This window comes from Dermacentor andersoni, chromosome 1 (genome assembly GCF_023375885.2).
Source record: "Dermacentor andersoni chromosome 1, qqDerAnde1_hic_scaffold, whole genome shotgun sequence".
In the NCBI taxonomy this organism is placed as follows: domain Eukaryota; kingdom Metazoa; phylum Arthropoda; class Arachnida; order Ixodida; family Ixodidae; genus Dermacentor; species Dermacentor andersoni.
Window position 1 is genome coordinate 298,176,421 of NC_092814.1, and position 21,726 is coordinate 298,198,146.

Genomic DNA, 21,726 nt, shown 5'->3' on the forward strand with positions numbered 1-21,726 from the left:
AGCAGCGAATGGCGAACAACACTTACGAACGAAAGGTCTTCTTTTTTTTTAAATTCAGCCCCTGATTGATATTGGAAGAGCACGGTGAAAAAGAAAAGGGGAGGGGGGGACACGCACACAGAAAGAATATGACGTTGAAATACTGTGGAAAATTTGGATGAGGCAACAGTTGCATCTTACGCGCGTGCGATCAGGAAATAAGACACGCGCGCGCAAGATTGAGAGGCGCCCATTGCGTTTACAGAATCTGCGCATGCTGTGTTTTTTATGTCGTGGATTTTTATTCCTTTTCACTCCACTAAACCAGTTGAATATGCATATGCATGCAAGGTTGTCTGTTGCTGTTGCCCCTCTTGTATATAGTCTACACAACGTTTTTATTGCGCAAGTATATGAACGCTCGACGCAGTCGCGCCGCCGCCGTTGTCGTGCGCACCCACTCTACAGCGCATGCGCGGCAAGCGCGCGACGGGTTAGAGCGAGAGCCTCCAGAGACGAAGGAATGCGTTTGGTTGTAGAAAAACAATGAATCGAAGTGTGCACACCGTCAACGGCTAAGCTCAATCGCTTCGGTGGCGAAGCAAGGGCAGCCTTCTCCAGCACTTTCCGCTGCTGGCATGAGCGTTGTTCGCACGCATACAATGTGCACACTGGCGTTTCTGCTGATATGCCGTGTTACAGGTCTGATCGGAACGGGCAGTAAATGTCAAGCCAACGATATCTCATATTTCGCTGGACGCTGGCTAAAGCCGGCGGTTTCCTGTCGGTCTCATCTCGTGCACCATCGAGGTGCGATGCTCGCAATGCCACTGACGGTGCTCCTCACCATGCAAGCATTGTGAGACGCCTGGTAGCTGCTGCCAAAGCGCTGTTCCTTCGGCCGAGCCGGAGCTGGCTTGCGTGCTGCGTGGCGCCAACATGCGGCACCCGCGTTTATTCAGAACACCGTCGGAGGAGGACAAGCGCAAGGCTAAAACTTGCTATCGCTGTCACTGCTTTGCAGCGAAACTGCCAACTTTTTCTTTTAAATCTCGAAATGATGATGCCAACTATAAACTATAAAAGAAATACACAACCAAACAAAAATTAGTGTCATAACACATCGGCTCGTAGCTGACACCTTCTATACGCTTGCACACCGCGAACATATATATGCGCGTGCTGTTACACATGTTTCTGCGGTACTCGTTAACAGTGTCTTGCGTTTGTTCGCCATCAAGCACGCATATCTGCTCTGCCTCACTAAAATGCAGCTTAAAGTTGAAGCTGCATGGCAAATCTCTGAGGCGCGCGCAACAGCAGCGTGTCTTTTTTCACTGTGCGCACTCGCAAGGCTGTAATCATGGCTCATGTGCGGTGGTTATAGTGTTTTTGTCCGCCCGCTTCGAATCAGATGCGCGTTGAACGCGCTGCTGGGGTGCCACGTAGGATGCCCCGAGTTTCTAGATCACCTTAGTTGCGAACGCACCCTGCGCACGTTGCTGTCTCCTTTCAAAGGCGGGCAATGTTACGCGCCAGCGCCGCTTACCTTTGTCAACGCAATATTACAATAACACAATACTATGACTGTACCGCTATCTGTTTACATACTCGGCGCAAGCCGCTTGCCGCGCTTTCTGGTGCGCGTCAAGGTCGTGTCTTCTCTTTCGGACATTATCTGTCTATCCACCATCGAACGCGAACAGTGCAGACGTGGCGAATTTTCACGCCTACCCTTTCCTTTCTTTCTAATACGTTAAAAGATGACGTTTTACAGCGAAGCTGTATATAGCTAGCCGATTCGTCCGTCCGTCCGTCGCCTGTACGCCGAAAACTCCTCCGGTGCAACCCCAGCGCATGGGCGAAAAAAAAAATAAGAGAAAGAGAGGCACGTGATTGGATGCGCCAGTAGTGACGTCGTTGCTCTCCGTTGCAGACGAGCGCGCGCGCAGCAGTTTCTCTCCGGCTCAGAAATGGGTAGGCCACGCTTCATATGTACGGCTGAAGAGCAGGCAGCTTTCGATTGCAACGCCACGAGCAGAACCGGGAACGAGCCGGTCTACGCCGTGCCGATGCTGCAGCCCGGGCACAAGAACAAGCTCGTGCACCCGAGCGCAAGCAGCAACTGCGTACGTAGGATCCGGCAGCCTACCAAGCCGTCGTTTATGAGCCGTCGGATTAACCCAGTGATAAACACCGGGGCTGCACGTTTCAGCTTCGCTGGTTAACCATCTGTGCGGAGTACTTGAGCGGTGAATTTTTTTAATAACGTACTTGCACATGTGATTCCCTGGGGGGTGCGTTAAACAAATAAAAGAAGGCACGGACGGTTTGACCGCGTGACTCCTTTTTTTTCAGCCACCCATGTGGTAAAGCAGTAGTGAATCTAGATAAGTCAACGAACATGGAGGCTTGTCGAGGGTTGCATTTTATGTAGGCGGAGACGTCACCGGACTCGGACCTTCCTGTATAGCACCCCGGGACTGATAATCACGTGGTCATCACTTAGTATGTGATACACGCGCCGAATCTACACCAGGAGCAGAAGCAAACTGGCAGTTATCGAGATAATGAAACAACATAATATATTATAATGCGAAAATAAAGGTAAATATGGAAAATAAAATGTTATTTTTTTATGAAAGTTGCTACAGGACTAGAAAATATCGTAAAAATGTAAATGATTTAAAATAATTCCCATCAGCAGTCAAAGTCGTATAAGCCACCGCCGGGAAAATCGCACAGACGCGTTAACCTGATTCATGTTCATGGAACGCTTCACCGAACTTTTCGCGCTGAGAGGGGATGGCGACGAACACCAGGATTGTGTTCATTTTGGAGGGTGCCACTCTCTGCGGGGTTCGCATACATGCCACAGAGCGGTATTTAGATTTTTTTCCCCCAATGCCTACAATATGAGGTCAGCCCAAAGAAGCATTAATGCTTGTAGCCTTCAATTACTCGACAACGAAACCGATAGTCCGGTGACTCTTTTTCTCTTGTAATGCTCAGTGCGAGAATTGGAGCCCAACAAGAAAAAAAGAAAATAGATTTTACGGTCTGATTAGGAGGCACGCTGTAGTGCGGGAACTGGGGAATTTTTTTGACCATCTGGGCTTCCTTAACGTGCACCTAAATCTAAGTACACGGGTGTTTTCGCCCTCAACGAAATGCGGCCACCGTGGCTGGCTTAGAAGCCCAACACCATAGCCACTAAGCAACCACGGAGGGTTAACCTGACAAGAGCAGGCAGCTTTAACCTGACAAGAAAAATGATATGACAGCGGTTGGCCAAGTCGTTTCTTTTATTTCCCTCGAATTTCCTTGCTCTTTAATTGCGGTCTCAAAATATTTTATTTATTTATTTACGCCGACAACTACATCACCTTATAGGACCTTATTGTAGTTGAGCGTAGCTGTTTGACATTAGCGTGAAAAAGCTATAAATTGCGAATCAACAATGAAGTCTTCTACGTTCTGGGACGAAAAAAAAATCTGCAGAAGAGAATGAAAGGACATACAATCTAACGAACGCGCCCTATTTTTCTTAGATTGGGTTCTTGATCGTCTCAAAGCAACGCATTAGAGACGATGACGTCACTTATAAGCAACATTATATGAAAGAACTTGCAGTGGAGGGCTCCAGATTAAGTTTGAACACCTGGGGTTCTCTAACGCGCACCTAGGTTCAGTTGTAAACAGGAACGTTTCTTGCGTTCCATTAAAATCGAAACGCGGTCGCCGCTGTCAGAGTTGTCGGACGGTCCTACCGCTGTCGACCAGATGTAGGAGTCGTCGGACTATCTCGCCGCTGCCACCATTTGAAGGAGATGAAGGTCGTAGACAGGAACTCGGTGAACAGGATTTATTTACATATTAACAGTTTAAGCAGGATACATTGGCAGACTAGCGCGACTCCCATATGGAGCCCGCCAAACTAACATACAGCAAACAGTTTACGAGCACACAGCTCAATAGTACATTTCTAGTATGACAGAGCACTCAGCTCCCGACAACGAGCACGACACGAGCACACACTAGCAGCCGCAAACGCTGCTTATAAGCCCTTGCTCGACGTCATAGTTCGACGTCATTCAAGATGACCCGCCTTTTTGGAGGATGAGGTGTGTCGACTTGGAGGATGAGGGCTCACATACACGTGCCGCACATACACACAGGTGAAAAGGCCGGACAGTTCTCGGTACCGCCCAGCTTTCAGTGCCGACGTCAGAGGGCTTCGTAGAACTCTGCTTTGTCCCGGGTGGCTCGGCCAAGTACCAATTTCCTGAGTTGATCGCGCGCCACGTGGCTGCCGGCCCTTCGCAGTTCTCCGAAGGGCGCCCCGTCTGGTGGGCTTGGAACACGTGCAGCGGGCTGAAAGCTGGCACGTTGCCACCCCGTACGGCCATTCTTAACAGCTCCTCCATGGCCCGGAAAATCTCGCCTGGCCAGTGCTGGCAACCGCTGGGCAGGAAGAGAATGGCTGGCGAGCAAGACGATGGCTTTGCTCTCTGCACCCCCTGCGTACTTGGAATGCCTTCAACCATCTTACAACAACTGGCACAGAAGAGCCGACCCGGCAACACAATACCGCTCAGCGTTCAAACGCCCGGAATCAGCTGCTAACCCACCAGGCCTCCTATCACAATTCCAATGCAAGTCACTCAACTGGGAATCCCAAATTTTGCCCCAAAATTTCGTGCCACCAAAGCGAGCGTTCACGTTCCTCCTGAGTTCGACCAAACCCGACCGTCGCGCTGCACAAGAGTAAAGGTTTACGCAGAATTAAACCGAAGGTTTTCAAACACCAATACCCAAACATAACTTACGCAGCTTAACTTCACGAACAGCCTGTTCTTACCCTATCGCAGTGGCGTACTTATCTCACGTACTGTTGCCACTGAACAGTCTGGCCAACTCCACAGGTACGCAATCACAATCGCGCTAGCTTTGTGGTCCCTATTCCGAACACGTGCTTGCATCCAACAAAGCTTTCTTCACGCTGACTCACATTTGTTCCTTTAGTCCACACAGGACACGTTCCTTAAACAAACAACCAAATTTGCGTAACTTACGCATCACATAGGAACCTTCGAACAAACGTGTCTTCTAATAACTAGCTCTACGCACGCGTACTAGAGAAGTCAGAATACGGCTGCCCTCAACACACACGAGCAACCCAGACATAAATCTGCTTCTTTCCGTCCACACAGGACACGCGCTAATGGACTTAAGAGCTCTTCTCAGTGCAAATCGTGCACTTACTGAAAATCTACGCGCTTAACCTTAGAAAATTCAAAAAAACACTTAAAAAAAAGAAGGTTAAATAACACACACGCGCGTTACGATAGGCCTCTCAACGATAACCTTGACCTTCAGGTTACTCACACACACAAAAAAGCAAGCCTATATACTTATTAATGAACACCTCGCGAAACTACATGTTTACTTAAAACGCGTCTTTCAAATCTCGAGCTTCTCAAACAAAACATAAACAGAGCTCATGCCTTACATATTGAAAGAAACTTAAATCGCGAAAATTATCCGTGTGCTCAAAAATAAAACAAAACAACATGCTTTACTTCCACGGAAGCTCCCTTGGCCTCCCGTTCCAAGCATTTACAACTGACTCATACTTTTGAGCCGTACTCGAGGTGGTCGCGGTCCGAAAGCTACTCTGGCTACGGGGGAAGAACAAAAGGGCTGACTCACTATCAGCTCCCCCAAGACGTTAGAGTCCCCTGCCAATTTGCGTCCTCGCGCCTCGCTTTCAGCATGTCCTCGATTGACCGCGTCGCTACTCCCCACCTGGTCTCGTCTTGCCACCTTGCGCTTCTTTGTACTGCACGCTGAGCTTCGAAGAGAACGACGGAACGACGAGGAATTTAACTGCCCCGTGCCCTTTGTCCGCGTCCGCGCAGAACATGCTTCGCGGTCCCCCTTTGACCGGTGGCTCGAACGATTAGGATGCGTCAACATCGTCCGTGACGACCGCACCTGTCTCTTCTCCGCGCCCTGCTTTTTCGCGCCTGTCGCCGTCTTTGGCTTCGCTACTTTAGCCACCGCATTCCGATCCTTTCGGCGCTTCTTTCTGCGGCGCTTTCTCCTCGAACTCTCTTTCATGCCGTCATCTCGCGCCTCGTGCTGGCCGTTACGCATCTCGTCGGCCCGGATCGGTCTCTTACCCCCACAGTCTGAGTGATTTACATTTAAATCTACTCTCACTTTGCCTCGACTGGAGGACAGCTCAACCGACTCTGGCACAATGCAACAGGCTTTACTCTAGTTATGCAACTCGCACTCTTGCGAACTGCCCTCTACTGCATTGCCCAACTCACGCTGTGCATCTGCACACAGCCCGTCGGTATCGATCGCTGTCTCACGCGCACAGTCCGAATGATTAACAACTGAATCATCCCTATCTAGGCTATCTAGACTGGCGGAGAGCCGCACCGATCCCTGACCAATGCAGTTGTTCTCTCGTGAGCTACGGAGCTCGCCACCCCGAGAACTATTCTCAACTGCATCGTCCAGTTCGCACTTCACTTCTGCACGCAGATCTGACTCGACATGGGTGCTCGCGTCTGTCAAGTCCGTAGTATTCTGTACCTCGCTAACGACCTCGCTACCATAAGATGCGACGCACACGCGCGGTAACTGTGCCAATTTGTTCGCAGCTGGCCTAGCTGTCTCTACAGTCCTCTGTTGGCACAGCACCTCGTCGCTCTCACTCTGGCCTTTAACGGCCTCTGTTGCCACTAAGGCATCGTTAGCTGCTAGCACTTCGAGTTCACTTGTGAACGTGCTGCTACTCTCACGGGTACTACTACTTCTCTGGCTTTCGACTGAAATCTGCTGTCTATTTCCTGCCACTTTCGCTGCGTCCAGCCTACAGATTTCTCAAGCCGCTGTTGACTTCGCTCGATTAACTGCTCAAAACCTTGAAACTCATTGTTCAATGCATCAATCTACTGCCTCGTTACTTCTGTTAGGCCTTCTTCCTGTGTAATGCTTTTCAGTTTCTGCCTTGCGTTTTCCTGTTCTTGCTTAAGGTCTTCCAGTTCTTGCCTAATTGCTTCCTGTTCCCGCTTTTTGCTTAGAATTCGTTTGCCCATTTGTTCTATGAATTTCAAATCATTCTCACTTTCGAGAATTGTCTTACGAATTTCTGATTCCTTCAAGTTCTCATCTACGTTTACCCCGATCTCCTCACACAACAACAACAGGTCAGCTCTCGTCAAACACATTAGGACCATGGTCGCTGCTTTAAGCTTTGGCTCTGCTGTCACACAATACTTGTTGCGATACCCACGCAAATCAAAATACAAGTAACAGATCCCAGCGAATCAAATTCAAAAACACAGAGAAATTGAAGCCTGGTAAATCTTACAGCCAAAACCAAACGCTTACCCACTGAAGCAGCACCATATCACCAGTCCTTCCCCGCCGTATCCAGTCAGTTGCAAGAGGTGGTCAATCTCAAGTCGCCTCCAACTTGATCACGATGCCGGTCGGTCACCATGTGCCAACGTCCGTCAGCTGCCGTTGCTGTCTCCGAGTCGTAGGCCGATCTAGGAGCCGTAGTCGGATCCCACCGCTGCCATTCAGTTGTCAGATTTGGCAGACGTAGCTGTAGAGATGAACTTGGGACGACAGGACTAGGCGAGCAGGCTTTAATTGCAGGATTTACATTTAAAACAGGACATACATTGGCTGTCTAGCGCGACTCCCATATGGAGCCCGCAAAACTAACATACAGCAAACAGTTTACGAGCACACAGCTCACTAGTACATTTCTAGTATGACAGAGCACTCAGCTCCCGACAACGAGCACGACACGAGCACGCACTAGCAGCCGGCAAACGCTGCTTATAAGCCCTTGCTCGACGTCATAGTTCGACGTCATTCAAGATGACCCGCCTTTTTGGAGGATGAGGTGTGTCGACTTGGAGGATGAGGGCTCACATACACGTGCCGCACATACACACAGGTGAAAAGGCCGGACAGTTCTCGGTACCGCCCAGCTTTCAGTGCCGACGTCAGAGGGCTTCGTAGAACTCTGCTTTGTCCCGGGTGGCTCGCCCAAGTACCGATTTCCTGAGTTGATCGCGCGCCACGTGGCTGCCGGCCCTTCGCAGTTCTCCGAAGGGCGCCCCGTCTGGTGGGCTTGGAACACATGCAGCGGGCTGAAAGCTGGCACGTTGCCAGCCCGTACGGCCATTCTTAACACCGCCGCCAGGAACCGAGCACGTGACCTCGCGCTCGGCAGCGGAACGCCGTAGCCACAGAAATAACAAGGCGGCTGCGTGTTTTTTCTGTGAATTCACTTCAACTCTTGTTTTCTTTTCTTTTTTTTCTTCTTTTGTAGAAATTTAGCCCTACATCTCACCCAAAAATTTACGCGTGCTGCAACGGAGCTGGTGAATGGGCACAAGCGTCGGCGGTTTGGAGAGAAGAGCAACACTGTTTTTAACTCCCTGTTGTGTGTTTTTTTTTGTATTTTTTTTGGTTATGCATGCATATTGCGTGCGCGTGTGTCGCGCTCGTTCTCGCGTATACAAACTTTCCCGAAACACTTTGCTTTGAAGAAGTGGAAGTCTCGGCTCCATTGGAATGGTAGCGCGACTTTCCTCCGTCCCTGCCTCTGGCTATACACGTGTTCTTTTTTTTTTTTGTGTGTGGTCGGTAAGATAGAATGCAGTATAATGAAAAGTACAGTAAAACAAAATAATTTCCTGTCGTTTTTGTCTTTGGCGGGGCGCACGAACTTTGCAATTAACCGCTTACTCGCCGCCGAGCTGGTCGCTGATGTATGCCGCCGTTTTACGCTCCCGTTCCCACGTGCAATCGATGCCTAGCGGCGGGATAGGATACTTTGCTTCGATGGTAATTGGCAGGAAAAAACAGGTGTTCGGTGTCTCGAGCGTTTCTTCGCGCCGCGCAGCGTTTAGCGAGATTTTCGTGAAAAGGAGGACAAGGAAAAGTTGGCACGGAAAGTTTGAGGCAAACAACTTTATTATTTATGAGAATCTGCGGTTGCTTAATTTTGCCGGCTAATATTCCTTGCGGCGTCATTCACGGAGTGCAGTGTAACCGAACGAAGGCAGCTCTAGCTGCTAGCGCTAATTAGCGAGCGCCGTTAGCTTTACCTATTTATGTGTGCACTTTTCATTGTGCTAGTAACGAAGAATAAATGGCATGTGTCACCATCAGAAGCCTAACGCGACCTTAGAAAATACTGCTGAAGCATTTTTTCTCATTTGTTGCAGGCTGACGACTTGGCGTCCATTAGGCTTCAAGTCCTTTGCCAGGCCAGATTAGGCAGAGTACAGGTAAGCAAGTTATTTACCTCTTTCCGTTCAGGCAGCGGCAAGTCCAAGAAGATATTCTTTTTTTGTTTATCGTGCCTGGTATGTCTTAGCTTCAATTGTGCTTTGATGAAATATACTTTATTGACTACAGTTTAGTCAAATTGTGTCCAAGAATAGCATTGTTGTCGTTGTCATAGCTGAAAATGTTAAAGAATAGATTTCATTGTGGAGTTTGCTTTGAGACTTTACAAACGTGGCACAAATGAGAGCTATTTCGTCACGAAGACAATTTATTTGCCCTTACGCTTTCTTGTTTTTGCTGCGGTGGCGGGTCACATGTGCACGCAGACTGACATAACTTGCTACTGGAGATCGCTATGCCAATGGTTTAAAGGGGATTGAAACAGGCTTAAGCCGGGAATACATGGAGCGAATAACCGGCGTCCGAGCGACGAACTTCCTTGGGCGGCGAACGCCCGACGGCCGGCGTCCAAAAATTTGACGGCCGCCGCTCACCTGCCTGTCCAAATATTTTCGTCGGGCCGCCGGAAGCGTCGAGCGCGCAGCGGCGGACGACAGCCAATCGGGAGGCGCCAGTTCCGGTCGCTAGGCATGCTGGTCTTTCGCGCGCGGGCCTTTTCTCGTCTTCTGCAACCACGTTGGTGTCTGCGCTAATGTTGGTGTATTTTTCAGTTATAAAAGCGGTATATGCCACCTTAAGAAGCGCTTATATTTGTTTCATCGTTTACCACAACGCGTATGCTAAGTCTGATAACACTGGCGCCAACACGGCGAACTCGCGGCGGCGTCCGCCCGCTGTTCACCTCATGTATTGCTATGCAGCGCATCTTCGACGTCTTGCCGCCGCGCCCCTGTTCGCCGCGCCGCGTTCGCCGTGACAATTCGCTCCATGTAGCCCACGCTTTAGACTACGTGTAGCCGACGAGCATGCATTCACGGGAGCGACAGGCGCTTGAAACTCTCGCACGCTGACTCATGCCCGAATATTCATCGCTTTTTCCTATATGGTTGGGAGCAGTGCTAAAAAAAATGTTAAAGTACAGAGGGGATCAGCTTCCACGCCACGCCCTTATCTCGTAGTTTTGTTCCCGACTATGAAGGTGAACAAACTAGCCCCATTTCTCAATGCTAACCAGCACATGTATGCAGCCCTCGCACTTACTAACCGGAGGCCGTCGTGGACATTCGTGAATACCTGAGAGCGCCGTGTCTCAAACGAATTTTTTCTTTTGTTTTGTTCTATGCTTGCTGCTCAACGCTCCCCATAACGACACTTCCTTGCGTTAGCTCCAGCAGAATTAAATGTGGCCAACGACCCGCTACATCAGTAAGCGTTGCCCCATTACATCGGCAGGTGGCGATCAAAGCGCCAGCGAAAAATTGAAATGTCTGAGTACGTTCAAGGCCCTTGCTAACATGAACCGTGCTTTGTGTCACTGCAGTTTAGACATAGATGCGGATATGTCAATGTATCACTCGAATGTACGTATGATTGTGTAAAGCATGGAAGTGTTGGAGATCACTGCCGAGCGCGCGCGCGCGCGTGCGTGTCTGTCTGTCTGTCTGTCTGTCTGTCTGTCTGTCTGTCTGTCTGTCTGTCTGTCTGTCTGTCTGTCTGTCTGTCTGTCTGTCTGTCTGTCTGTCTGTCTGTCTGTCTGTCTGTCTGTCTGTCTGTCTTATCGCAAAATGATTGTGCAAAACACATCTCATTGTGTCTGTTACGAAAAGTTACCAGGTAAACAGTGCTTCCGCCTTTAGGTTTTTGTTAATTGACGAAATTCGCGCCACGCGCTATGCGGCGCAGCCTTTTTCGCAGCGAGCCATTCAGGTGCTGGTACGAGTCAACGACATCAACGACAACCCGCCGCTCTTCAGGCGCTCCCACTACGAAACCAAAGTCTCAGAGGTATACTGCGACATTCCTTCGGTTGCATGCGTATGATGTAAGCGGCACATAGCCATCTTCCTAGGGGGGACTTCGCCTGGCGAAATGACTGTAGTTAGGTGCACAACAGTGCATACGATGACATCACTGTGATTGAAATACTGATCGTCAACATCAAGCGAAAGGCCACGGAAAGCTGCACGAAGAACAAGCAATAGTTACTGTGAGCTGCATAAATTAAGATGATCGAATTGACGCATAGCTCTGGAAGAGAGAGTGCGGATAGCGGGGGAAACATGACGTGACATCGGTCCGTAGCTGCACGGCAGAGTCAATCGAAGACGCGAACGCATGTATTGCCCCAGAGTGGCGCAAGCGACAATTTCGCTGGCCATGTCTTCCAAGTCCGAGCGAAAACTTGGAAATTTTATTCCATGTCGCCTTTCTTGATCACGCATGGTCGCAATATGCGGGAATTACAAAATTCTTTACGAATGAGTAGAATCATGTGATCGATATATGTCGACACGCGAGGATGCATTATACATGAGTGATCCGCTTTTCGAAAAAGTGGGATTGACATGTACTGCACGGAGAATAGGACAACTAGTGCGGGGAAAGTTGTCGCGCGACAAATAAGTTCTTTTTTTTTGAACAGGAGCTTGTTTAATATTACTCAGAGCGATAGTAAATTCAGCTTTCCCCTGCAAGACTCAAAACAAAGGCCACTTACTGTCAAAGGGCCTGGGAGAACATGTCCCGAAGACAGGTCGAGAGATAAACTGAAAGAACGCGTGTATCGTAACCACAGAGAAAGAAGCCTATTACAAAGCTCATTCTCGAACTTTTAGCCATGTAAATCACACTAAATATAGTAAACAAATGATCTGACTCCTTTAATCACGTGTACTCACGAAGTTTCCCTGGTGCGGTCAATGCTGCAGTTGGCAATCTTCTGCGCAGTCAGCTTTCCATTATGAAAGAGGTACCTGTTCGGATCTCGAAACGCCATTTTGTTTTGAGTATGGCCAGTGGCCTGTTTATTTCCTAACCATGTGGTACTTACTTTTTCTTGGTACTTACTGCGGACACCTGATCAGACGTTATTCCGTCGAACTCTCGACTACAAAAGTAAAAGAAAAAAAAACGCACCGGTTTAATTCTCAAACCTTAGAGCAAAGCCAGTCACTGTAGACGAAGTTAGTTAACAAGGGGTGCGCCACGTGATAGTGCTGTAACAAAGAACTCAAGTCCACTAGCGCAACGGCAATCACTGCAGGACACCTTTTCCACCCACGTACTGTAGCTACAATAGCAACACCCTCCGCAGTCGTCGAGGAGACAAGGTGATCCAACCGGCCGGGGCATGCATGCGGCTGCGAGTAATCGTATCGCGTTAGAGCAGCCGTCATGGTCTCGACTGACTGATTCGGCAATGTAAACTTGTAGGTAATTGTTGTGATTGAATTCAAGTGCACAATCATGAAAGGGACGTCCCTCTGAAGAAGGTGTGAAGTGCTTTTTGCGTAACCTAAGAATGTGGATATCGCATGCATTGTCCTTCAGGAACGAAGTACTTAAGGTCGACTTTCAACGGAAACCTGCCGGTGCCGGCATTCCTGGCTGTGAAAGAACGCATGCTTTTGCAAAAGAAGCGCTATCAAGGTCACTAGCAGTCAGAGAACCTATCAGTTACCAGTTCCCAGAGGAGGCAGTTTGCTGCCATTTTCTTCTTTTGGCCTCGCCACATGAGCCCTGAGTACTGAATGGGATTATTTGCATGGAAATCACGTTTATTTATAGAATACGAACAGGATCAGCCCCGCTAGGGCTTTCAAAATTGGACGAACTTCCTTTCCTTTCTGTGCTTTATGCATTGAAGTTGGCAAGGCGGAACATTTTTCTTGGTACTTACTGCGGACACTTAAGTGAGAAATGCTTCGAGAACTTACAAAGAGGAGGTATTCCACATGCGTTTAGGCAGCAGATAAACCTCCCCGAATAACTGAGGAATGCGCAAAAGGAGATCTCGCTCCTTCTACTCTCATTTCTAGGCTATAAAATATTGATCGGCACGATGGAACATGTTTTTGAGGTATGGGAACAGACGCCCAGGACGAACAATCGCCGACCAAGAGTACGAGACTAATCACGCCTGCAAGAAGCACCTCCACCTACCAACCAACTACTCACTATGACACAATGTCTCAGCTTCGCGCTTTAGTGAATAGTGCTACTGCTGACTGCCAAGCGTGTTTCTGAACTTGGCTACTCTTAATTTCTTTCACTGAGAATCGGAACGCCGTCTCAATTCTTCTAAAGGACAATTCAGCTAGAATGCGCCTGCAAAACGAAACCGTTTGTGATCGAGGGTGGAACGTCTATGCTGCGATCGCAACTGCTATAGTCTCTGCAACAGGCGACGTTGATCCAGTTGTATACCATTGGAGCCTGTTGAACTGGCAATCGTTGTAGCATTCGCGCACACAACGATTTCTTTATGTCTTAGTTTAGACGTGTGGAAGGAAATGAACATTCGTTTGCTGCAGACACATGCGGCAGAGTACGGCCGTAAGGATTTGTTTGTCTTCCTCTTTTTTCTTCTTACTTTTTTTTCTGGTGCGGTGGCAGCTGGCTCCTGTGGGCACAACCATATTTCGCGATCTAGCCACCATGGATATGGACACGGGAACCAATGGTCTTGTCGAGTACACCACAGCCCCAGGAGATGGCAGCGACGTGAGTAGACTGAACATTTTTTTTTCCTGCTGAGTGCCCACTGAGAACGAGGAGACTGTCTCTAATTGTTTATTTAATCGCCTGCTTTATCGTCTGTCCAAGCGACGAACCTCGCATCCCAATGACTTAATGTGAGCGCCACAAGTCTTATCAGATGTATTTTTTTTTCTTTTTCAAAAAAAAAATAAAAAAATAGATAGTGCTTATATTTGCATCCGTGCACTTGAATATACGCAGTCGCAACTGTGAGAAAGAAGAAAACCAATGAAGTAGAACGGCACTTGTTATCACTGTGTACGTCTCTGTTTTCTGTGTTTCGAATTTCATTCTTACTTTTTTTTCCTCTCTTTATACAGAACGACGGGTTCGAATACTTTGCCATTGACCTGCCCTACCAAGGACTAGTGACGGTAGCGAAGCCCCTGGACTATGAAAAGGCCAAGTACTACCATTTGGTCATCAAAGCAACCGTAAGAAATTTGAAGACAATCTCCGTGCGAGTAAACTGCATGTCATGGGTAGATTACTGAAGTGATACAAACAAAGAACGCGAGTTCTTGGCCATATTGCTCTTGGTGCGGCAACCATACCGGGTTTCCTTTATCTTAGTACGCAAAAATCTATTACAGTTTGTTCAGTTTCGCCTTTATGACATAATGTGGCGCATCAGGACTTTCGCTACCAGTGAGCCGAGAATAGATTAACTCGGAAGGAATTCCCGCGGTTACGCAATGAGTGACGTGGATCACTCTGTTCGAACAATCGAGAAATTATTTGGCGATACGGCTTACACACAGTAAACTGGCGCTGGAATAGAACCAGCAAACTCAACCTCACCTTCTCGCGCAGCTGCATCTGCGAGCACATAAAACCGCTGGGCCACCACATGGGCGGGTGCTGCCTGGCGTCCACCGGTTTTTATCGTAACATCAGCTAGAAGTTTTTGCGTTGCTTGGAAAAACTCGACCTCCGAAAATTTTCTATGCACTTTGTGGGCGTGCTGTCAAAAGGCATGAAATGCAGATTCATCAACTACAAGTGAGCACTCGTAAATTACAATTCGTGCTTTGCATTATTCGCAAATCTTTCATTTTTGTGCATAGTTTGGCTATTTCCATAGGCTGATATAGTTTAAAGATCGCGTTGGTGTTCAGCCGATAGAGAAAAAACAAAGCCATTCGGCCACAAAGAACAGTACCGATGCATGCGTGATATACCAGCTAGGTTTGTAGCATATATTTAATCGAATAAATTGTTGCCTATTTGATTACAATAATGAAAAGCAGCCTTTGAGCTCCTGTTTTCTGTTCGCCTTCTCAGAGGCGCCGCATATTCATGTCGGCAATGTTTCCCATTGACTCCTTGGGAACGAAAACATGCACGTAATTATACGGACCAACTTAACAGTTAAGGTGGGACGTTTTCCCAGTATTTCTCTCACCATTTCATCACGCCTTGTTTACAGTGATAAGCAGAGACAACGCTTGGAATGCGTCTTGCATGTTCTGCTTCGTGAAAGACCGTCGGGTCTTCAGCAGAGAATGTGTAGGGATAGTTTTGGTGGTGGTGGTGGTGGTGGGGAGTTGGACTTAGAAGTTGGGAATAGGGGGAAGGGGGGGGGGGGGGGCACACAGGTTAGAACATAAATATTTGCGAAATGTTTGGTTTGTCGTGACGGGGGGCTCGATAAATTCAAGGCTACCTGTTTTTCTGACCAGCTGCTGCCGGAACGCTGCATAATTGTAGCACTGGGCGAGTTCAGAGGTGTACAAGAGCTACCCATCAGCACCTTCGTATGCAGATTAGCAGTGCGGACAACGTAGTATAGCGCACTATCTTGTAATCTTTTATTGTTTTTGCATTGTGGAAAAAGAATACTCACGTTATGTTAAGTAGCAATAAACGTGGATGACAGAATAACAGCTGTGATACAGAACTGTGTACTGGCTGTATCTCCAGGCTGACCCCGATTATTGATTTCGGCGCAACCAGTGATGGCTTGCACGCCACATTAACGCCCATCCACCGTGTTTGCTAGTTCTTTTAACGAAAAACAACGACATTATCGCTCGTGACTTCTTTGGCGCAGGACACGGCGTCGAACCCATCTGAGCGGCTGTCCAGCACTACCACGCTGACAGTGTTCGTCCAGGACGGTGACGACCAAGACCCGGCGTTTGTCTACAAAGGCTGCACTCTAGTTCACGGGGCTTGCGCCGATGTCGAGTACAGCGCCGAAGTTACCAGCGGCCTCATTGTAAGCACGTAGCACTTATCGACGCTTTTAGGAAGCAGAGTTTATACCACGAAACGGTCGCGTTACGTTGAAATAGATGTCGCTTTCCAGTGTTCGCAGTTGTATCGACCGGGAATAAATAACATCTGAGGCGTTATTGTAAATGACATGTCGTTGTTTGTGGCCGGCGAAAGCACACTCAGTTACTAAGCGTACTCCGCTAGAAAATGTGGTAACGGGGACGCTGTTTATGCTTTGTTTCTGGCAACACTTCTCAAACTTTTGAGCCACTTAGTAATTCATCACAGCTATGCTGAAATTTTCGATGAGAGGAGTTTTCAGGGCGTTGTTTGTGTTTTCTGAAATTTTACCTCGCAAGTAAAGAAAGCAGGCCACTTATTCTTCTGTCACGAAAGCGACGCACCAATTAACTAGCTGCAGTTAATTGTCCTAGACATCTCCTCCTAAGGTGAGCGTGTCGCCTGTCTGTAGCAGTTGATGTCAATAGATGTACAGGTAAAATGATAGTATTCGCGAGAATCAACAAGATACAGACACAATTTGAAAAAGAAACTGGTGAAGTGAAACAAGTGAACAATATTAGCGAGCACGGAATAATGCATGTTCAGCTATTATCAAGTGACAACACGATTCGGTCCCCTCGGCAAGGAGGAGGAGTGCTGCTAGCTGCAGGCCGACCTATCCTTGCAAAAGCTGCCGTGAATTGTTCCGTCCGAGTGCCACTCGTAAAGTGTGGTGGACTCTGATACCATTGCAACACATACAGGAAAGACGTACTGATCTGAACATTCCGGACAGCCGTGAACGCACAGCCGTCACTATATACTATGACAATACTTAGTGCTGTTGTCATTTCATTTCGTCGCGTATCTTGGAGAGACATTCACACGAATTCGACGGAAATGAAGAATGCAGAAATTCTGCTCGATCAATGGTTGAACATAATCATGTCTGGTTTGCCTTAAGCATTGCTTTATTTTTAAGCGTTAATCACATTTTTCGTCAAGAGCACGACGAGAAGTTGTCACCTATCGATGTGGTACAAGCGTCATCGACGAAACTGAGTGCGGCAAAAGGGCACTCCCGCCAGTCAGTAATGAATAACTGCGTAATAATTGATTGAACAAAGTACTAACTGAGATAGAATGGTGTTTTATACAATAGTGGAGTGCAACAAACAAAATGCCTCTTTCATTTTAGCAACGCCGCGCAACAAAAAGAGCTATGGCAGAAGAAAGGCTGTATATACGAAAGGTTGTGAATGATTTGAACATTGAGAAATGTTGATAGTGGGCCCCTTTTAATTTTACAACAACACCATGCCTGGTGTTTCGATAAACCCTTTAATGTGGCACAAACCCTGTTTCCGGCGCATTACCGCCTTTTCGTTCACAATATCAATCAGAAACCTGTAAACTTTATGTTCTCGCCGTACGGTGCTTCTGCCGACGCATGGTAAAAATTTTGAACATTTTTGTTTCTTGCAGTCGGGAATCGTGAAAACGTATCCCGAGGACATCAGGGCGGAAGACCGGGATTCTTTAAAATCCAAGATTCGCTACACTTTTGTCAATGGTACGTTCATTACTAAATGGTGATCGCGTTGTGCTAAACAAGGGATATTGCAAGAAGATTCTCTGACGCATCTGATGCTAGATAATTGCCGAAATAATTACCTTGTTCACTAATGCGGCTATGTTCCGAGCGAGAAAGGGTGTGTGTTTCTTTCGGCATGCAGATGCCGACTTGAAACTATCCGTTACAACGAGCTACTTCCGACTTTGGAGTGGGAAGTAGAACTTACACGGGGGTCGTGAGCATAATCAGGTGAAGCTCATGAAGCCACACAAATTTGCGAATTATGTATTTGAATGTGGTGCATGCCAGATGTGCCGCTGTTTATCTTTTTATGCTGTATAAGTTGTATAATAATGGGTTGGAGTGCATACGGCAGGCATTACCAAATCCTGACTGGGAGCTTACCACTGCCGTTGAAAATAAAAGTGTACAATCATTGCATTCTACCGGTGCTAACGTATGGGTCAAAAACTCGAAGGTTAACAAACAAGCTCGAGAACAAGTTAAGGACCGCGCATGGAGCGATGGAACGAAAATTGTTAGGTGTAACATTAAGAGACAGGAAGAGAGCGGTGTGGATCAGAGGGCAAACAGCGATAGCCGATATTCTAGTTGACATTAAGAGAAAAAGAAAATGGAGCTGGGCAGGTCATGTAATGCGTAGGTTAGATAACCGGTGGACCATTAGGGTTACAGAATGGGTGCAAAGAGAAGGGAAGCGCAGTCGAGGACGGCAGAAGATTAGGTAGAGCGATGAAATTAGGAAATTCGCAGGCGCTAGTTGGAGTTAGCTAGCGAAATACAGAAGTAATTGGAAATCACTGGGAGAGGCCTGCTTCCTGCAGTGGACATGAAAAAAATAGGCTGATGATGATGGAAGTTCCTAAAACTAAAGAAAAAGTGCATCTACGAGCTAAAAAAGAAAATCAGCAAATGTGACTGCTTTGGCTAAGTGCGGTATAAGAGAAATGTTTGCAATTCCTCTGTCCAATTTCGTTATGTTATAACTATAAGAAGTTAACCGACAATGCAGCCGAAGAAAGGCCTCTTGGCTTTGTCTGTTAGCTTCATATATGTTTAACGATCGACGCCTTCCGTTCGCCTGATTCTTCTTGTTGATTACGTCACCGTTTCTTGTATGTTAGATATGATGTTTCATTCAAACAAGGTTGCCTGAACTTTGTGCAGCTGTGTAGTGTAATTTGTGTTTTTCTTTAACTGTTCTTTCTTGTTTTACCTTCGCAGGAACGCCAGCGTTCTATCACAACTATTTTGATATCGACACAGAGAGCGGCCTAGTCCGCCAGCTCAAACCTGTTGATCGGGCATTGGCGAAAAGCTACGAAATTATCGTTAAGGTACGTACTATCGCAACAGCTTCTTTGCGTATTGTTTGAGTTAATAAAAAGTCAGTTAAGGGGAAAATAATCACGGAGGAAGCCCTATTTTACTTGCTAACGAGCAAAGAGAGGCTGTTACGCAAGCGACGGGAGAAGTGGTCGCTTAGGGAGTGTTTGTCGGCACCAATTTATTGTCAGTGGTTTAAACCACCGGGACTCGCATAACATATTTAAGACTCTGAATGACATGCAAACGCGTCTATAGCTAGAGCTCGCGTTATCTTACGATACTTGAGCAGATATTCTTTCTCGCAGAGACAATAAACTGTAAGCTGCCACGAAAAACTTATTTTACCATTTAATTGCGCAGTGTTTGTACAAGAAATTCACGATGCGCAAAGTCCGCCAGTGCGCTTCTTCACACATCTCGCCTGACTTAACCTATGTGGTGGACCTCCAGGCCTATACTGTATATAAGGCGTCAGCACTGGTCCAGACTCGTCACACGTCACCCCTTGCCACCCTCCGTTCCTGGCGCTATCCAAACTTCCAAATGCGACACCTGCTTCCGCGCTGCCGCTGTAGCGTAACCACCTTGGTTAGCGCAAGTCAGGTGCGGGGTAAAGCCTGCTTACGGAATTTTGGTAATTCAGTACTGCAGCACGAAAATGGCGGCGCCGTAACACAGTATACATAATGCATTTACAACCGCAGGCAAACGAAACGCGAACGGCCACGTTTAAACGCGACCGCTAAAAACATTAAACAATTTCGTTGTTGATTTTCGGGGCAAAGGTGCAGCTCGTTTTCCCATACGAAGAACCGTGCATTGTACGAAGAAGCTCAAAGGCAATCACGTTAGCATGTCCTATATATCTTCAACACAGCATTCCGTGTTTGTTTGTTCGGAAACAACTTTCCTTATCCGGTTTTCATCGGTACTCCTTGGTAGAAGCGCTGGCTTCGTTTTCGTGTTTCTCGAACTTTAATATTGTCTTGCTCTAAACGCTGGAAAAGGGGAAATGAGCACATAATATAGCAAATTCGTGCATTATAGTTTATTTCTTGAGAAATGAGAACCCCAGGGGGTCAAAATTTCCGGAGTCCTCCACTACGGCGTGTCCCATAAACAGAAAGTGGTTTTGGCACGTAAAACTCCATAATTTAATACGACAGGGTGTCCCAGCTATCATGCATAGCATTTTTTTAACTATGAGCCATTCTACGCGATGATAACCAAGCGCATATTGCTCACAGTCGAGTAGATCAGCCGCCAGTAATTGTTTTGTTGGTGCCATTCAATTTAACTATTAATTGCAATTAGCAATTTTTTAAGTTATACTGCTCTGAATGCCGCGCTGTCAATGAAGAATTTGCACCGAATTGAAAGACATTCAAAGCTGCCATATGTTCAAGCCGGGTACTTTCTGCCCGTTTATTTTTTCCAGCTGATAAGGAAAGCCCTCCAAAAATGAAGAATATCACGTGACTAAGCGTCCATCCGCATTAAAAAGCAGCTCCAGTCGCGGGATCAAAATCCCGGTCACGGCGACCGCATTTCGATGGGGTAGAAATGCGAAAGCACACGTGTACTTAGATTGAGTTGCACGTTAAAGAACCCCAGGTGGTCCAGATTTCCAGAGTCCCCCACTACGGCGTGCCTCATGATGAGATAGTAGTTTTGACACGTAAAATTCCATGATTTATTTTTTTTTTAAAGAAGCAGCGCCCTCAAACAGGCTGTACGGCAGTAAGTGAGCGCACTCTTGTCACGGCGCATCAATCACCAGTTATCGGCACTCTTTCCTTATCAACACCAAGGCGCCGTGATCTCGCGGGCGGGGTGTGGGTGGGGGCGCACCAGACAGAGCGCCAACTCTGCCACTGACTGCTATGGAGCTTGTTTGAATGCGCTGCTTTTCGACGCGGGCGGACGGTTAGTCACGTGATATTTTTCATTTTTTTCGCGGGCTTTCTTCATTAGCCGAAAAAAGAAATACCGCCAAAATATACTTGGCTTAAAACATGCCAGCTTTAGGTTTCTTTCAACTTCCTACAAATTATTCCTAGATAGTACCGCAGTCAGAGCAGTAATTAAGACAATTAGCTAATTGCAATTAATTCATAAATTGAATGGCATCATCAACTACAACAACAGAAATACTGGCAACTACCCTACTCGAATGTGAACAATATGTACTTTGTTATTTTCGTGTAGAATGGCCCGCCTTTCTTGAAAACGTGATGCACGATAGCTGGGACACCCGTATATGCACAATTGAGACGTTCAGTGTATGAAAGCAGTATATACGCACGGCTGTGTCCTAGTCGCAAAATAATCGCGATACTATACTCGCCGCGAAGCGTTGTACGCCAAGAAATTTTAGATGGAGGCAAGTCCCTCTTGTTGTAAACTCACTTTTCTCCTCTTGTGTCAAGTGGTCTGTGTGTGTGTGAGAGAGAGAAGGAATGAGAGAAATAGAGAGAGAGTCTTTATTGAAAACCGGAGAGGTTTGCGTGGCGGCATGCTTCGCATGCTACTCCAAGTTATTTCGATCATAAATGAAAGATTACGCATAGTACATACGGCGCTTAGCACGCACGTAACATGCGAAG

General features: G+C 47.3%; 1 protein-coding gene across 3 annotated transcripts in view; it reads left to right on the forward strand.

Moving 5' to 3' along the window:
* The window catches only part of Cad99C (cadherin 99C), a 224,519-nt gene that overhangs the window by 160,976 nt on the left and 41,817 nt on the right, over positions 1 to 21,726 (forward strand). For all 3 annotated transcript variants that reach the window (XM_050195647.2, XM_050195650.2, XM_055063323.1), the window contains exons 6-12: positions 9,249 to 9,311; positions 11,116 to 11,217; positions 13,828 to 13,935; positions 14,292 to 14,405; positions 16,025 to 16,192; positions 17,680 to 17,767; positions 19,016 to 19,128. In XM_050195647.2, the coding sequence (XP_050051604.1) occupies positions 9,249 to 9,311; positions 11,116 to 11,217; positions 13,828 to 13,935; positions 14,292 to 14,405; positions 16,025 to 16,192; positions 17,680 to 17,767; positions 19,016 to 19,128 (756 nt within the window). The remainder of the gene's footprint in view (positions 1 to 9,248; positions 9,312 to 11,115; positions 11,218 to 13,827; positions 13,936 to 14,291; positions 14,406 to 16,024; positions 16,193 to 17,679; positions 17,768 to 19,015; positions 19,129 to 21,726) is intronic.